The sequence below is a fragment of the Megalobrama amblycephala genome, linkage group LG7 (assembly GCF_018812025.1).
Source record: "Megalobrama amblycephala isolate DHTTF-2021 linkage group LG7, ASM1881202v1, whole genome shotgun sequence".
NCBI lineage: Eukaryota > Metazoa > Chordata > Actinopteri > Cypriniformes > Xenocyprididae > Megalobrama > Megalobrama amblycephala.
Genome location: NC_063050.1, coordinates 55,004,699 through 55,019,109, shown reverse-complemented (window position 1 = coordinate 55,019,109; position 14,411 = coordinate 55,004,699). Strand labels below are relative to the sequence as shown.

The 14,411-nt window shown below is 36.2% G+C and overlaps 1 protein-coding gene across 1 annotated transcript in view; it reads left to right on the top strand.

Moving 5' to 3' along the window:
- The first annotated feature begins 384 nt into the window (after positions 1-384).
- The window catches only part of rhbdl3 (rhomboid, veinlet-like 3 (Drosophila)), a 93,898-nt gene continuing 79,871 nt past the window's right edge, over positions 385-14,411 (top strand). The window contains exons 1-3 of the mRNA XM_048198434.1: positions 385-816; positions 1,073-1,487; positions 1,632-1,655. Coding sequence (XP_048054391.1) covers positions 1,392-1,487; positions 1,632-1,655 — 120 coding nt within the window. The 5' untranslated portion in view covers positions 385-816; positions 1,073-1,391. The remainder of the gene's footprint in view (positions 817-1,072; positions 1,488-1,631; positions 1,656-14,411) is intronic.

Sequence of the window (14,411 nt, the reverse complement as noted above, 5' to 3'; positions counted from 1 at the left end):
TAAAGACCACAGTCTCTAGTATCAGTTGCTAAAGCGCCTCTTGAGATCCGGGGAGTGAGGTTTACATGCACAGCTCTTACCGGCCTATGTCTGTTACAGTTGTCTGTAACAGACATACCTATGTCTGTTACTAAAAAAACAAACACTTGAACTTACATCAGCGTGATAAAAACTGCCTAAAATGACAGAAACCATCTTTGGGGGGGGGGGAATTGAAGTATAATTTGATTGTTTAGTTTGTCTCGAGTCCCATTACATTATATGGAGAGGGTGGGGTTTATGACCTATTCTGGGATCAACCACCTGGGGGCGATAGAGACGCTTTGGCGTCACTTTTCAGGATTCGTGTGGCATACTTGGTTCAAGCATGGTCACGCGAATTCGCTACTTTGACCAACAGAAAGCTGCTTGGTTTGAAAGTAACTTCTGTGTGAGTCTGCTTACATTCAGAACCACATGACTTTTAGTCCGTTTGTTTTAAATTACCCTAGTCGCTGTAAATAGATGTAATTTATCGATCCAGTAAACAAATCCAAGTGCAAAACCGCAACAGCATATAATAAACTACACAAACGAACATGATGAAAGATATTACCGCGCATCTATTAATCTCCCATCACTTGAGACAAGCACTTGTAAAATCGCCCACATGACGAGTATCATTAAAAGGAGGCGGGTGCCTCTCACTTACCTCCCCATGCTGTCTGCGCTCCTCTCGGTCATAGTGAACTTTGGCAAAGCGCTCTGTGGATGCTGGCAGGAGTCGCTTCTCTCGGGCACTGCTGGCACGGGCTGTGGATGCGAAACAACAGCAAGGTACAATGACGCATCACAAATTAACACTTACCCATTTCACACGGTGTTGTTTTTAGTCTTGCGTGGTTTTACGTTGGTACGATAAACACGACAAACCGTTGCTGACCTGATCATTTCGTTTATCGCTTTCTGTTTGGTGTCAATACCTTCTGTTTGAGAAAAAGCACGCCAGGCACGACACTGGATGGTGATAATTTAATACAACACACAAGCTACCATAAAGGGATTTGAGAAAGAAATGATGTTTCTCTTGCAGGTGACAGTTTAAGGATGAAGCCAGACGCTACTGGGAAAGACAGACGTGTTTAAAAATCTAACGCGAACTTATGTGTTGCGTGCTGTGGATTTATAGTGTCTAAATGAAATATGGAAGCGAGGAGAAACTCCACATATCCACTTAGTTTGGGATAAACTCACTTGCCATAGGATATTAGTATGACAGAGCTGGAATAATGCCAATTTAGCTCTGCGTGAAGTTCTGAGTTGTCAAAACCATATATGTGGAGGACATCATGGCAGAACTTTATGAGAGGAGATAATCGTTTTTTGAGTGGCTTGAGAGGGGCAGAGGGGCTATGGTGAACTCATCCCCAGCCGTCGCTGCTCACGCAGAGGGAGAAGAGATTGAGGTGCTGGAGAGCACTGATGTCCTTCCTGTAGCTCCAGAGGACGTAAGTGACCATGTGCAGATGTATGATTTATGTTGTTGAGAACAGAGATTAATTTTAGGTTGGGTCATCTTTTTCTCAGTTATATCTCTGTGTTCATTCCTTTCTTCTTCCTCTTTCTCTGTCTTACACAAATGCTTCTCTCAGCAATGGAAGTCTCTTTTTGACAAGGTAGGATTTCTGCTCTTTTTGCTAACAGTTTCTGTATGTTTCAGTTTGGTGTGGTGTAACTCTGTACATGTGCAGGCGCAAAAAGACAACAATTGATAAAATCAATCTCGGGTAATCTCAGATATCTCAGGTAATGGATGGCCAATATTGCTTTTTCAATAGCCAGTGTAGCACCTATACATATACTGTAATACAATTCAGCGATAGCAAATTAAATGTGCACAGCGGTATTGGATGAAATTCAATTTAAGAATTTGTTCTCTTTCAATTTATGAGTTGCAATTCGAACTGAATTTGCACTATTAGGCATGTTTTGATATCTGGATGATGCACTTGATGCACTCCATACACTCAACTGTCATAGCTTTCCTTGCATAGCACTTCCAGGAGGCTATCAGACTCTGATGTTGGATGACAAAATATTTTTATCAAATTCATTTACGTACTATAATGTAAATATTTTAAACTTTCAAATAAGGCTGTCATACTAACACATATCTGTATCATAATTCTTTTTCTGTTGAATTGAATTGAACCAGAATTTAAAAGGGATACAATTAATTTCTAAGGTTCACAACCCTGGTACATAAAATTGCTGAAACGCAAATATATTTTACATAGTATTAACTGAAAATTCACTAATAATAATAATAAAACAGAAAATGCTATGACACAATGGCCAGTAGAATTTGGATCTGACGAAGTTTAAAATCAAATACTTCTGTAAATTGACCAGACATGGATATTGCCTGATGCTGATAATCTCAAAATATCAGTCTGCTATTAGTCCGGATCTGTTATTTAAATACATATACAGTATCCTGGTTAGTTATTAGTCTGGTCCACTCTGAATCCTGCATTGGGAGGGGGTAGTTAATGAAACAGAGCTGGGTGACAGACGGAGAGCGGTCCCCCGTCCACCCCTTCTTTCTCTTGCTTTCAGTCTCTCTTGCTGGCTCTGCACCTGCCTAACCCTGACCCCCCACACATACTCCCCAGGGATAAAGACTGCAACATGAAGGATGAAGGGGGCCCAAATGCAGAAGAAGAGAGAGACAGATATCAATATGAAGGGAAAGAGAGATTTTAGGGTTAAGAGGGTGGCAGACGTGAACAGAGAGTGATAGTTGTAAGGGTGCAGAAGGCTCGTGGCAGACCCTCTCCATCTCTGCTGGATTTGATAGGGGAGGGAGGGGGCTCACTTACAAGTGGGCCTCTCGTTCTGCTCCCTTTATAGTCGACAACACTTTGAGTCCCTCAATTGGCCTGCCGTCTGGGGTTTCGTCCAGTTTTGGGGTCACTGCCCTGCAAAGCTGTAAATTTGAGGCATTGTGGGATCTAAAGGCCAACACACTTCACTGATCGCAGATGTAACAAATGAAAAGGAGAAGAAGGAGCTGGGCTTGTTATATGACACAATGTTGGAGTACAAAGAATTGATAATTCACACATACATATTCATATGATCAAATCTGATTGATGACGAAAAGCTGTTAGCATCAGATTATTAACTGACTGCATCCAAAAAAACTAATTAATAATTCAGTTAATTGACATTTAGTTTCTCAACTTAGTTACAATACTAATTGTTTTAGCTTTGTTTTCCAAAAATCAGGCTCTGATTTGGTTGATTAGCTTTCACACACTTTTATTTTGAGTAAATGTAAGTGTTAGGTGCTTTTTGCACCAAGTGCAAAAAGTTTTTAGATGCTATTTATACTTGGTGTGAATTGAGGCAGATACTATTTACACCTCAGTGTATTGTAGTATATTATAAAACAAGCATATTATAAAATAGCATGCAATAATAACATATTCAGTGCATTTTATTATTAAAATTAAATGGATGCTGTCTCCTACTTGTCCTTAACTTCTAAAGCCCTCCACTACTTCTATTCCTAACCCTACCCATTTTTACACTTTATTCCCACAAATTAATAATCTTTAGGCACTTAGTTACACTTTTCAAATATTTTCTTAATTTTGATTTGAAATTGTTTATCCAAGCTGGTATGCGATGGGAAAACAGATAAGAATGTGTTTGGGAAAAAGGCAGATTCAAGTTTTGGTTAGTCGCATCAAAAGCCAGCACCACCCGCCTTATTCACCATGCTACTGTTCCAGTTATCAGCAGGAGTTCTTTTGTAATTTTGTCTGGCTCAATCAGCTTTTGTAAATAGCCACTACCAACGAGGCGGGCAACAGTAAATAGACACTCCGATAACGGGTAACAGTTCTATAAAGCTGGTCAATAGTAAATAACAGTAGAATCCTCAGTGGATAACTAGAGGTTGTTGTTTGTTGTGTAACATATTTAAATTGAGGTTCAGCTGTGGTTTAATAGTCTGTTGCAGTTCTGCTACTATACAACATAAACATGGTTTCAGACATGACCTTTGTGCTAGAATTTATTTCATTGTTTGGATTTGTTGCTGCTCACAAGGGTCTTAGAATTAATACTAGGGATAGAATTCATAGTTTCAGTGGGTTCTTGCCTGTAATATCCCAAACATAATTATTTAAAAGCTACATCAGGATTCTACAGATATTTAGCTTTACTAATGTAAAAAAAAATAAAAAATATATCCAAGCCCTATAAATCAAAAGCAAATTCACTTAATTCCTGCTGATTATATTGAATTTTGGGTATAGACTCCTTATAACCCTTGTTAAAATGAAGTGCACTTATTTTTTAGCCTGGTCTCAATAGCTTATTATGCTCACTTGAGGTAGATTTTGACTTGTGCAAAAAAGAGATGTGAATAATGAAACCTTGCATCACAATAAGTGTACTGTGATTGTCAAAACATTTGGTAACTAAACAAAATTTCATTAAGTTTAGTGACATGTTACAATGTTTACATCACAATAACGTGAGAGTTGGCAACCCTGTGGATCAATGCTGAAAAATGTACTACTGTACAATATACACATATTGACAGCATTTAAACAATTTTTTTTTTACATATTTACAGCTAAAAAAAAAAAAAAAAACTTAAAATATTTATTAATCTTTTATATCATAAAGATATTTGTATAAATACCATTTTACCACTTTATAGATAAATTGTAGAACCCTTAACCCTACCCCAAAACCCAAACATAACCATTTTATAGAGAATATAAAAAGTATATGTAAAGCGTAACTGACCAAAAATTGTAGAAAAATGACACTTAGTTACAATATAGCATTTAAAAGATATTTTGAGCTGGTTATCCCACTCCTACCTCTAAACCTACCCATAATCATTTCTTAAAAATATGTAGAGTTATAAACCTAACAGACAAGTGGAATCACAATAATTTATTTATTGCAAAAATGTCAAAAGGGATACCAAGAGTAGTTCAAATGACGATGTGTTGCAGTTGCAGTCCTCTCTGGCGGTATATAATAGTTTTGTATGAGGTACAGAGCACCATTTAAAGGGTTAGTTCACCCCAAAATGAAAATTCTGTCATTAATAACTCACCCTCATGTCATTCTAAACCTGTAAGACTTTCGTTCATCTTCGGAACACAAATGAAGATCTTTTTGATGAAATCTGAGAGATGTCTCGTCGTCCATTTACTGCCTTTGCAACGACAACTTTGACGCTTCAAAAAGTTCATAAAGGGATCAGAAAACTATTCCATATGAATCGAGCGGTTTAGTCCTAATTTTTTTAGTCCTAATTTACAAACCTTTTCCGAAAGCTGAAACATGCTGCGTAACCAATGAGGTTCATTCTCGTGTGTTACACAGCACATTTGAACTATAGGAAGAGGTTTGTTCTTTTGTGTCACGTTAGGTTGAGCTTCTGTTTATGTTCGCTGATCAATATTTACATGCGAGTAAAGCCTAAATTAAAGAGTCTCTTCAGAAAATTTTGACTAAACCGTTCAGTCTTGTTTATGTTTATGTGGTTGTGTATCTTTACACCTTGTGATTCTCCTGCGTGTTTCTTAGTTGGATTTTGTTTAAAGTTTTTGTGGATATTCCTATTCGTCTTCATCCTATTCAAATGCGACTGAAAACATAATTTTATTGTCATTGATATAAATGAATAAATTAGAATCAAAATATTGATGCCACAATTTTAAAATTGATAAATAAGGATTCATACACATTTGTACATCTATAAGTTGTTCATATGTAAATAATTTGTTTCAGTGCTGTTAATATTGTATTGTCTCGGTGTGTATGAAAACGTAAGTAGAACCACACGTAAATATACAAACTAATACTCATGAAGTCACTTTGTATTTTCATGTCTTCACTAAAATACTAAAGCACATATAAACCACTTGATTATAATTTAAACTATATTGTTTTATTCAGTATTACATTTTAAAGTTTATGTATTTTAAATGTACTAAATTGCAACTTCATTACAAATGTGTAAAATATTTTAAAACATGACATACAAGTTCACATTTCACATAAATATGTACTTAAGTCATAAGTTGGTTAAACATTAAATTTAATATAAATGTAACATATAATACATACTAATTTAATTGCAGTGGATGTGCAACGATTAATCGTGATTAATCGTTTGCAAAATAAAAGTCTGTGTTTACGTAATATGTGTGTGTTCTGTGTATAATAATTATGTATATATAAATACACACACATACATGTATAAATTTAAGAAAAATATGCATGTTTAAACAAATATATATATTTATATATATTTTATATTACATATAATATAATATTTTTTACGTAAACACAGACTTTTATTTTGCAAACGATTAATCGCGATTAATCGTTGCACTTTCCAAAAAAGAGTCAAACTTTACATTCAGTTCGCACTGAAGTATATTCTTTTAACTTATATTATTTCTGTAATAAGTACCCTTTTTAAAAGTATGCTAAAGGGTACTTCTTTTTCACAAGGGGCATCTAAAATCTAACATCAAATGTGTAGCCTGTCTTCTTTCTCTGATTTTGAAGAGGCAGCCCATTAGTGTGCTGTTGCTCACCACCTGCTCCTTATCTCTCATTCTACAAGCTGAGAGAGATTCTGTCTATGAAAGAATGAAAGCAATAGAAAAAGAGCGAGACAGTGAAGGGGACCATGTGCATATACGGAACCCTATGTGTCCCAGTGGGCAATTAACACACAACAATCAAATACATTGTGTGCGTCCCTGAGCTCTTTGTGTTTCTGTGACATTCAGTGATGAAAGTTTGCTAAATATCTCTACATGTGGCCTTGTTTCTGTTTTCAGACACATGCAGCGAGTGATTGTCCAATATCTCTTTCCCTTTCTATTTTCAGTGTACTTTCCACATCTCTCCCTTGCTCTGTTCTTCACTGCCCACTCTATCTATGACACATTGCTTCTTTAAAGAGACTGTGATAATAAGAGGAATCTCCCACTTGCGAAGCATGAAAAAAAAAATCCTGGAGTGTTTAAACAAAAAAAATAGAGAGTTGCAAAAAATATCAGTTCAGTAGTACTCTCTGGAGCGTGAAAGTGTAGAGTGTGGTAACATCCAGTTCAGATGCCTGTGTAAAGTGATTGTCAGGCAGCAAAGGCTTGCTTTGTCTCCTGAGGAGAAGGAAGTTCGTTCTTTTTTTAATAACCAGTTCTACTTTTCTGGGAGGGCTTTCTACTAGAACATATATTCACAGAACTGCTCTCTTTCAGACATCTCAGTAATGTTAGGCATGTTGGAAGTGGGGCCTGGCTCAACGTCAGCATTCCAGCTCATCTCGTAGGTGTTCAGAGGGGTTCGGGTCTGGTCTTTGTGCAGGCCAATCAATTTGGATCAGATAAACCGTTACTTTTCTGACCTCTTTTTACATGGACATATTCATGCTGGGAAAGACTGTGTACGCCTATTAAAATGTTTTTCTAGGGAGACTGCATGGCTGTATGTTTGATTTGATGCACCTGTTAGTGCTGGATATAGCTAGACTTGATAATTAAAACAACGGTTTTCAAGCTGGGGTCTGCAGGATGGTAATTGGGGGTCTGTGGAAAATTTTAAAATAAACATTTTAAACCTATTTACTAAATTTGATATTTTTGAATGAAAGCAGAGCACTATTATCCTCAATTATCTAAAGAGACTCTGTTATCAGTTTCAGAATAATCACATACTAAATATTCATGTTAAATAAAGTAATACTGATTGTATGCACTAATTATTTTTGCGCACAATTTTAAAAGTTCCTGTAAATTCCACCGTTACAAAACAGTAATTCCCCCTCAAACATCTTACCTATAAGTGGTTGAAATGACACTGTGAAATGTATAGATAAAAAATAATAATTTGACTAAAAAATTAACAATAACATTTAAACTCAAAATAAGCCTAAAATGTTAAAGTACAAGCCTAATTAGGAGTAGTATAGATCTACAGCACAAACATAAAATAATATTTGAAAAGTTAAATGTTTTAATTACGCAATAGTATATTCACTGTTGTGAAAAAAATGAAAATAAATACAATTAAATAAAATTGTTTAAAAAAAAATTAAATACAAAATATACATTTACAAAATGTTAAAACTATTTGATGAATACATTTTTATTTAGATGTTTTTATATTTATTTTATTTTTTTTTTAAATGTGTTTTTGTAGTCATAATTTTGTTATAATACTATTTTGATCTGTTTGCTATTCGCCTTGGTTGATATTTACTACTTTTCATAGTGTGATTTTTGGTGAACTGTATTAAAAACACTTAGGGTCAGTAACCATAATAATAATTATTACTAGTGTTCCTTTATGGAACCTACAGCAATTAAAAAACAAAAATATACAAAACATAGTGTCCCCTTTTTTTTTTTTTTTTTTTTTTTTATTCATAGATAATAGCAAGTGAAATTTTAAATGATATTTTGACTATTGAACTAGGAAATGCCCTTGGTTTCCATTTCAGAAATCTGGTCACCTTAAGATAGATATGTAGCGTAATGAGTGTTGATGTATTAGTATTGAGAGTAGGATCGCTGGGCCAAGGATGCTACCTACATTTTAAAAATCATCTTTGATGTGAAAATTAAGGGGTAAGGAGGGGACTCTAGTACTTTGGACTTGAATCCAGAAAGAAGAAATAGCGAATGATAAAGAGACAAAGATAAAGAGATACTGTGTGGGTGTACATGTGAGGGTATCATGGGCTACACATGTGACAGCTGTGTGCCCAAAATAAAGAACTTTGCTTGCTTTCATTCTCTACTTTTTTCATCACTTTGGCTGTAAATTGAGCTCACAGCCCACCTTCTGTCTGTCTATATGTGTTAGATACACAGCTATATCTCTTTTTTACACTCACATATATGTGATCAGCATCTGTTCATCAGTGGGGATAGAGACAGTTTAGTTGTCAGAGATAGTGGTTGCAGTTTAAATCTCAGGTAGGGGCAACCCATGAGTTACTGTGATTCCTCATAATCATTGAGTCCTTCAATAAAACACTCCAGGTTGCTCCAGGAAAACTGTCCCCACCATTAGTATAGTTTGCTTTGGATAAAAACATTAATGGCAGTAGACAGTGGAAGTAAGCAGCCATACAAAATGTGTTTTTCTGTTCATTACATGTCAGAAAAACACATTCTCAAATTCAGATTTTTGATAGGCATAACTTGTATTTACATATTTCTTACATGACACACCACAAGTGTGTCACAGACCGCAGCTGTTTTTCCGCCTCACGTGCTGCACGCTTAAAAACAGCTTGCAGCACGACTTGTGTAGTCCGATTCATGAACATATGACTTGTGCGTTGGTTCTTATAATGAATCATTCAAAAAGACTCACAACCTCAGCAGTTACAAATCCTTCACAAAACCTTTTGACATATCTTTCACTGGCTTCTGAATCAACATAATGTATGACTCACTCACTGAACTGCAAGCTCCATGTCAATGCATCATTACTTCAATATAGCCATTAGGTTGCTCTTACTTTGCCACAAAGAACGCAACAATATATTCTCAATATATTCTCTATTTATACTCATTTTTATTGTTTACCATACTCCTTGTGGCAATGCATTGAAATTGGTAAGCAATTTAGTAGTATGACAATAATTTTTTAAAAAGTGAACTAAAAGCATACCATTTTATTACCAAAAATAAATGCTGTTCTTTTAATCTTTCTATTTATCAAAGCATCCTTAAAAAAAAAAAAAAATCATGGTTTTCACAAAAATATTAAGCAGCCATTAAAGGCACAATATGTAAGAATTTTGTATTAAAATATCCAAAAACCACTAACCACATAAATGTTACATATTTTTTTAACCAGGACACAGACCATGCATTGCCTATCAATGACATCATACCCGTGTTACCCTCGATATTCAGTTTTATTTAGTAGAAACCATGGAAACACCAAATATGCTTTAATACATTGTGTTTTATTAGACAGGTGAGCAGCTGTTTGGATGGATACATTCATCGACAGAAAACTAATCATTTTAAATAGCTCAACACAGTAAGTCTTATTGTTTAAATCTCATTTTCTTGATTTACCGGGAGTACCATGTTTTACCATTCCTAATATCGTTCTATAGCTTACTGCAGTGTGCAACAAGTGTCTCAAAGTAGCCGCAGAGCAAAAGCACAGAGTATCATTATAGCAACTTTCAACACACAAATGTACTGTATCTAAATATGATAAAACAGCACTGCTTTACCCCACATACGAATGACCAAAAAAGCGGAAGCGGCGACTGCGGCATAATAACTCCACTGTTCTTGATTCTTTTCCACTGGCTGTAGACATCAAGACAACACCTCCCATGATTCTGCGAAATCAAGGCGTCATCAAGCTATGCCTTTGTTTAGAATAAGTGACCTCTAGTGGTGAAAATTTACATATTGTGCCTTAAACTTTTTTTTTTTTAATAATAAGAAATGTTACTTGAGCACCAAATCATCATATTAAGCCCTATTCAGACGGTAGCTTGTTTCTCAGGGGGACGTAAGGCATTTTCACCATTTACAGGGGGTAGTCTATGATTTTATTGCCATCCGAATCCAGAACATCTGTGTTTTTCTTCGACAACCTGTGTAAAAATCTCCAGCCGAATTACCTACTGTTCTTTGACAAACAGTTTACAAGTTTACAAGAAGAGATCAATACAAAATGCACTGTTTAAGTGGCCTTTCTGGCCACTGCACATAATTTGCACGCGTTTAAAAGATACATTTATTTTGGAAATGTTGGAAAGTATTTACAAGAACAATATTTCATCACCGCTCCACCACAGCGGCAGGAAGATGTTAAGAACAAAAAGGAGAAACCGAATAAAGCACAAATGGGCAGTTATTCTGGCAGCGACAGGTGTGCAATACCATTTTAAAATATGCAGGATAGTATATACAATTACATAAAGAATATAAACCAAGCAGTTTCATGCTCACCTCATGTACTACATGAACTGTGCACTTATTTCCACTAAATTCCCCATTTTTAAAATGACATCATTTGAGCTTTGCCATAACAGGAATATATTACATTTTAAAAATATATTTAAATAGAAAACAAGTATTTTAAGTTGTTGTAATATTTATTGATATTACAGTTTTTATTATATTTTTGATAAAAAAAAAAAAAAAAAATGCAACATTGGTGAAAATGACACTTTTGTCTGTAAACTAATACTGGCTTAATTCAAGGCCTTAATCTAAGCCTTGTCTGTGAACCCAGGCCTAAGTGTCTTACTGAGCCCAACTTTTGAACTACAGTGCAACTTAATTTTTTAGCTTTTGCTAGGTTTTGCTTAAGATTGATTTCCTATCAAACATTTGAAATTGGTTGGGAAACCCTACTGTAACAAACAGGATGTAAATCTCAAAAAGAAAAAGAAAAACCTCCGTCATGGAGAGTCTTAATCTGCTGAAGCAGTCTTTGGTGTTGTATGACATACGAGTCATGACTGTAGGTACTGCAGATCACTGGAGTTTGTTTGGCAGGTGATACTCATATTTCAGAGTGTCTCTGGTTTATGAGATCAGACACAGAAGCCTTTCACATCTTTAAGATTGAAACCTTCCCACAGATAACAGTTAGACCGATTCAGCCATGGAAATGTTGCCACCACTGGTGCAGGATTTTCTGTTTGTTTCATTATGGGTTTGAATTTATTATCTGTGAGTGTGTGTCTGCATGGAAATGGAACCTGTGCACTGCAGAGACATTCCAGCATGTCAGAGCATACAACTTTTTCAAGAGACGTCTTGTCTAACAGGTTGATAAAAGCTTACTACTACTCTACCCTGTCAGTCAGTCAGTTCACTTGAGAAAATCCTACCAGGCCTGCTTGTTATCATTTAATCTAACTCCATTGGCCTTTTGCAGACTGGTTCATTCCTGAGACAGATGGGTTTTCTTTGACTTCTCTTTATTCCACACCTTTTCTTAAGGTGTTTTGCGTACTTTAAGTTGCTATCAAAAGCTAGGTCCAACAATTTTTGCCAAAAAATATACTTTTTTTAAGGATTAAAGGATTAGTTTGCTTCAGAATTAAAATTTGCTGATTATTTACTCACCCCCATGTCATCCAATATGTTTGTCTTTCTTTTTTCAGTAGAAAAGAAAAGTTTCCTTTTTTGAGGAAACATTCCAGGATTTTTCTCCATATAGTCAACAGCCACCAAGGGGTTGAAGGTCCAAATTGCAGTTTCAAATCAGCTTCAAAGGGCTCTACACGATCCCAGCCAAGGAATAATGGTTTTATCTAGTGAAACAATCAGTTATTTTCTAAACTGACAGTGTTTATGTAAACTTGTGCTTCAGATATGTGGGCACAGAAAACGATAAGTTAGAAGTTTAAGCTGAAATAGCTTTAAAACACATGCAGATAATAAACTTTAAAGGTGCTCTAAGCGATGTCACACGTTTTTAGGCCAAAACATTTTTTTGTCACATACAGCAAACATCTCCTCGCTATCCGCTAGCTGCCTGTCCCCTGAACACACTGTAAAAAAACACGGTCTCTGTAGTCGCCACAAGCTCCAAAAACGGCAACAAAAACTACCTGGTGCAGCCTGGACCATAAAACAAAATAAACATGCTCCAGCCATTAACCGACAAGAATGATTTTAAATGCGCGTTCATGACTGTTTCAGGAAGCACGGAGGGGAGGGGGAGGAGGAGGAGGAGGAGGAGGGAGGGTCTAGCTAGCCTCTGTTTTGTTTGACAACACTTCGAACGTCAACAGGAAGTTACTCCACCCAGGATCGCTTAGAGCACCTTTAATAATGAAAAAGTACTGCAATGTCTCTGAGCCTGATTGTGATATAGATGATAATTAAAACCAAGCAGATGTCTTGTTAGTTTTTATCAGATTATCTGATGCATGCAGCAGCTGTGAATGAAGGAACTATTCTGGATAAGGGGTGGGGAGCAGCAGCTCCTTTGCATTAAAAGACATTGGGTATTTACAACATAATAAATGATCTGTGAGGTATTTTGAGTTGAAACTTCTGGGGACACCTGAGACTTAAATTGCATCTTGTAAAAAGGGGCATAATAGGTCCCCTTTAAGAAGACACATTTGTTTTGGTGGTTGAATGTGAGGAATATTCCACACCACGTGGAGCTCTGGAGGCCTATAAAAATTAGCCATTATAGATGAATATTTAGTGGCAAAAATTCTGAACATGTTTTCTTTAGAAGATAGTTTAGACCAGTGGTTCTCAAACCTGTCCTGGGGACCCCCCACCACTGCACATTTTGCATGTCACCCTCATCTAACACACCTGATTCAAGTCATCAGCTAATTAGTAGAGACTGCAAGAGTTGAATTGGGTGTGTTAGATGAGGGAGACATGCAAAATGTGCAGTGGTGGGGGGTCCCCAGGACAGGTTTGAGAACCACTGGTTTAGACCAGGGATGTCAAACTTCAAAGTTTGATGTCAAAGTTTCTGGAGGGCCACTGTCCTGCAGTGTTTAGCTCTAACTCTAATTAAACACATCTGAACCAGTTAATCAAGGTTTTCAGGATTACAAGGGCTGCATTTAAGTCCATTTTTTACACCCTTCCCTTGCTAACTTCCCTCTGTCTTGTTCACTCGGATGTACGTCATTGGTTACATTGAGTGCTCACTACTGGCGGAACCCTTGCAATGTGTTTAAATGGAACACCCTAAGCCCTTGATCACTTGGACTTTGCAATGGACCTGTTTCATTATTTGCAGTTATTTTTCCTAATGAATTTGTTTTACACACGTTATCCCCTGTATGTATGATTGGGCTGTTAGAAAAAAAAAATAAAAAATGAAAAATACAACAATACAATAAACTCTTAACTGTGTAATAACAGTCAGTTTAAGGTAGTATCATCTGGTTAAATGTCAAAATAACTCCAATATCATACACTACAGTTGTGTGGGGTGGGGGTAAATTAAGCATGATCTACTGTAACGTCACAATACAGTTGCATTGTGCTCTATGGAACTGCATGAGGTATACATATTAAGTAGACTCGATCCCTCTGTCAAAATCGAGGGGTCAAGGGTCTGTCCAAATAAATTTCCGTCACCCACTTGACACCCAGTTTGCGAGTGTATGTGTAAAAGTGGAGTTAAACGCTGCCCAGATACTTCCAGGTAGGTGTTTTGGAGCTAGTTGGAGCTAAACTCTGCAGGACAGTGCACTCCATGAACTGAGTTTGACACCCCTGTATTAAGACAGTGTAAATATTTAATTTGAATCTGTCATTGAGGGTCAGATTATATTCTTACAGTTCTAATTAAACCATGTATTATAAAGTTAGTAACTTTTAAAGCAAAATGTAATGATTTTG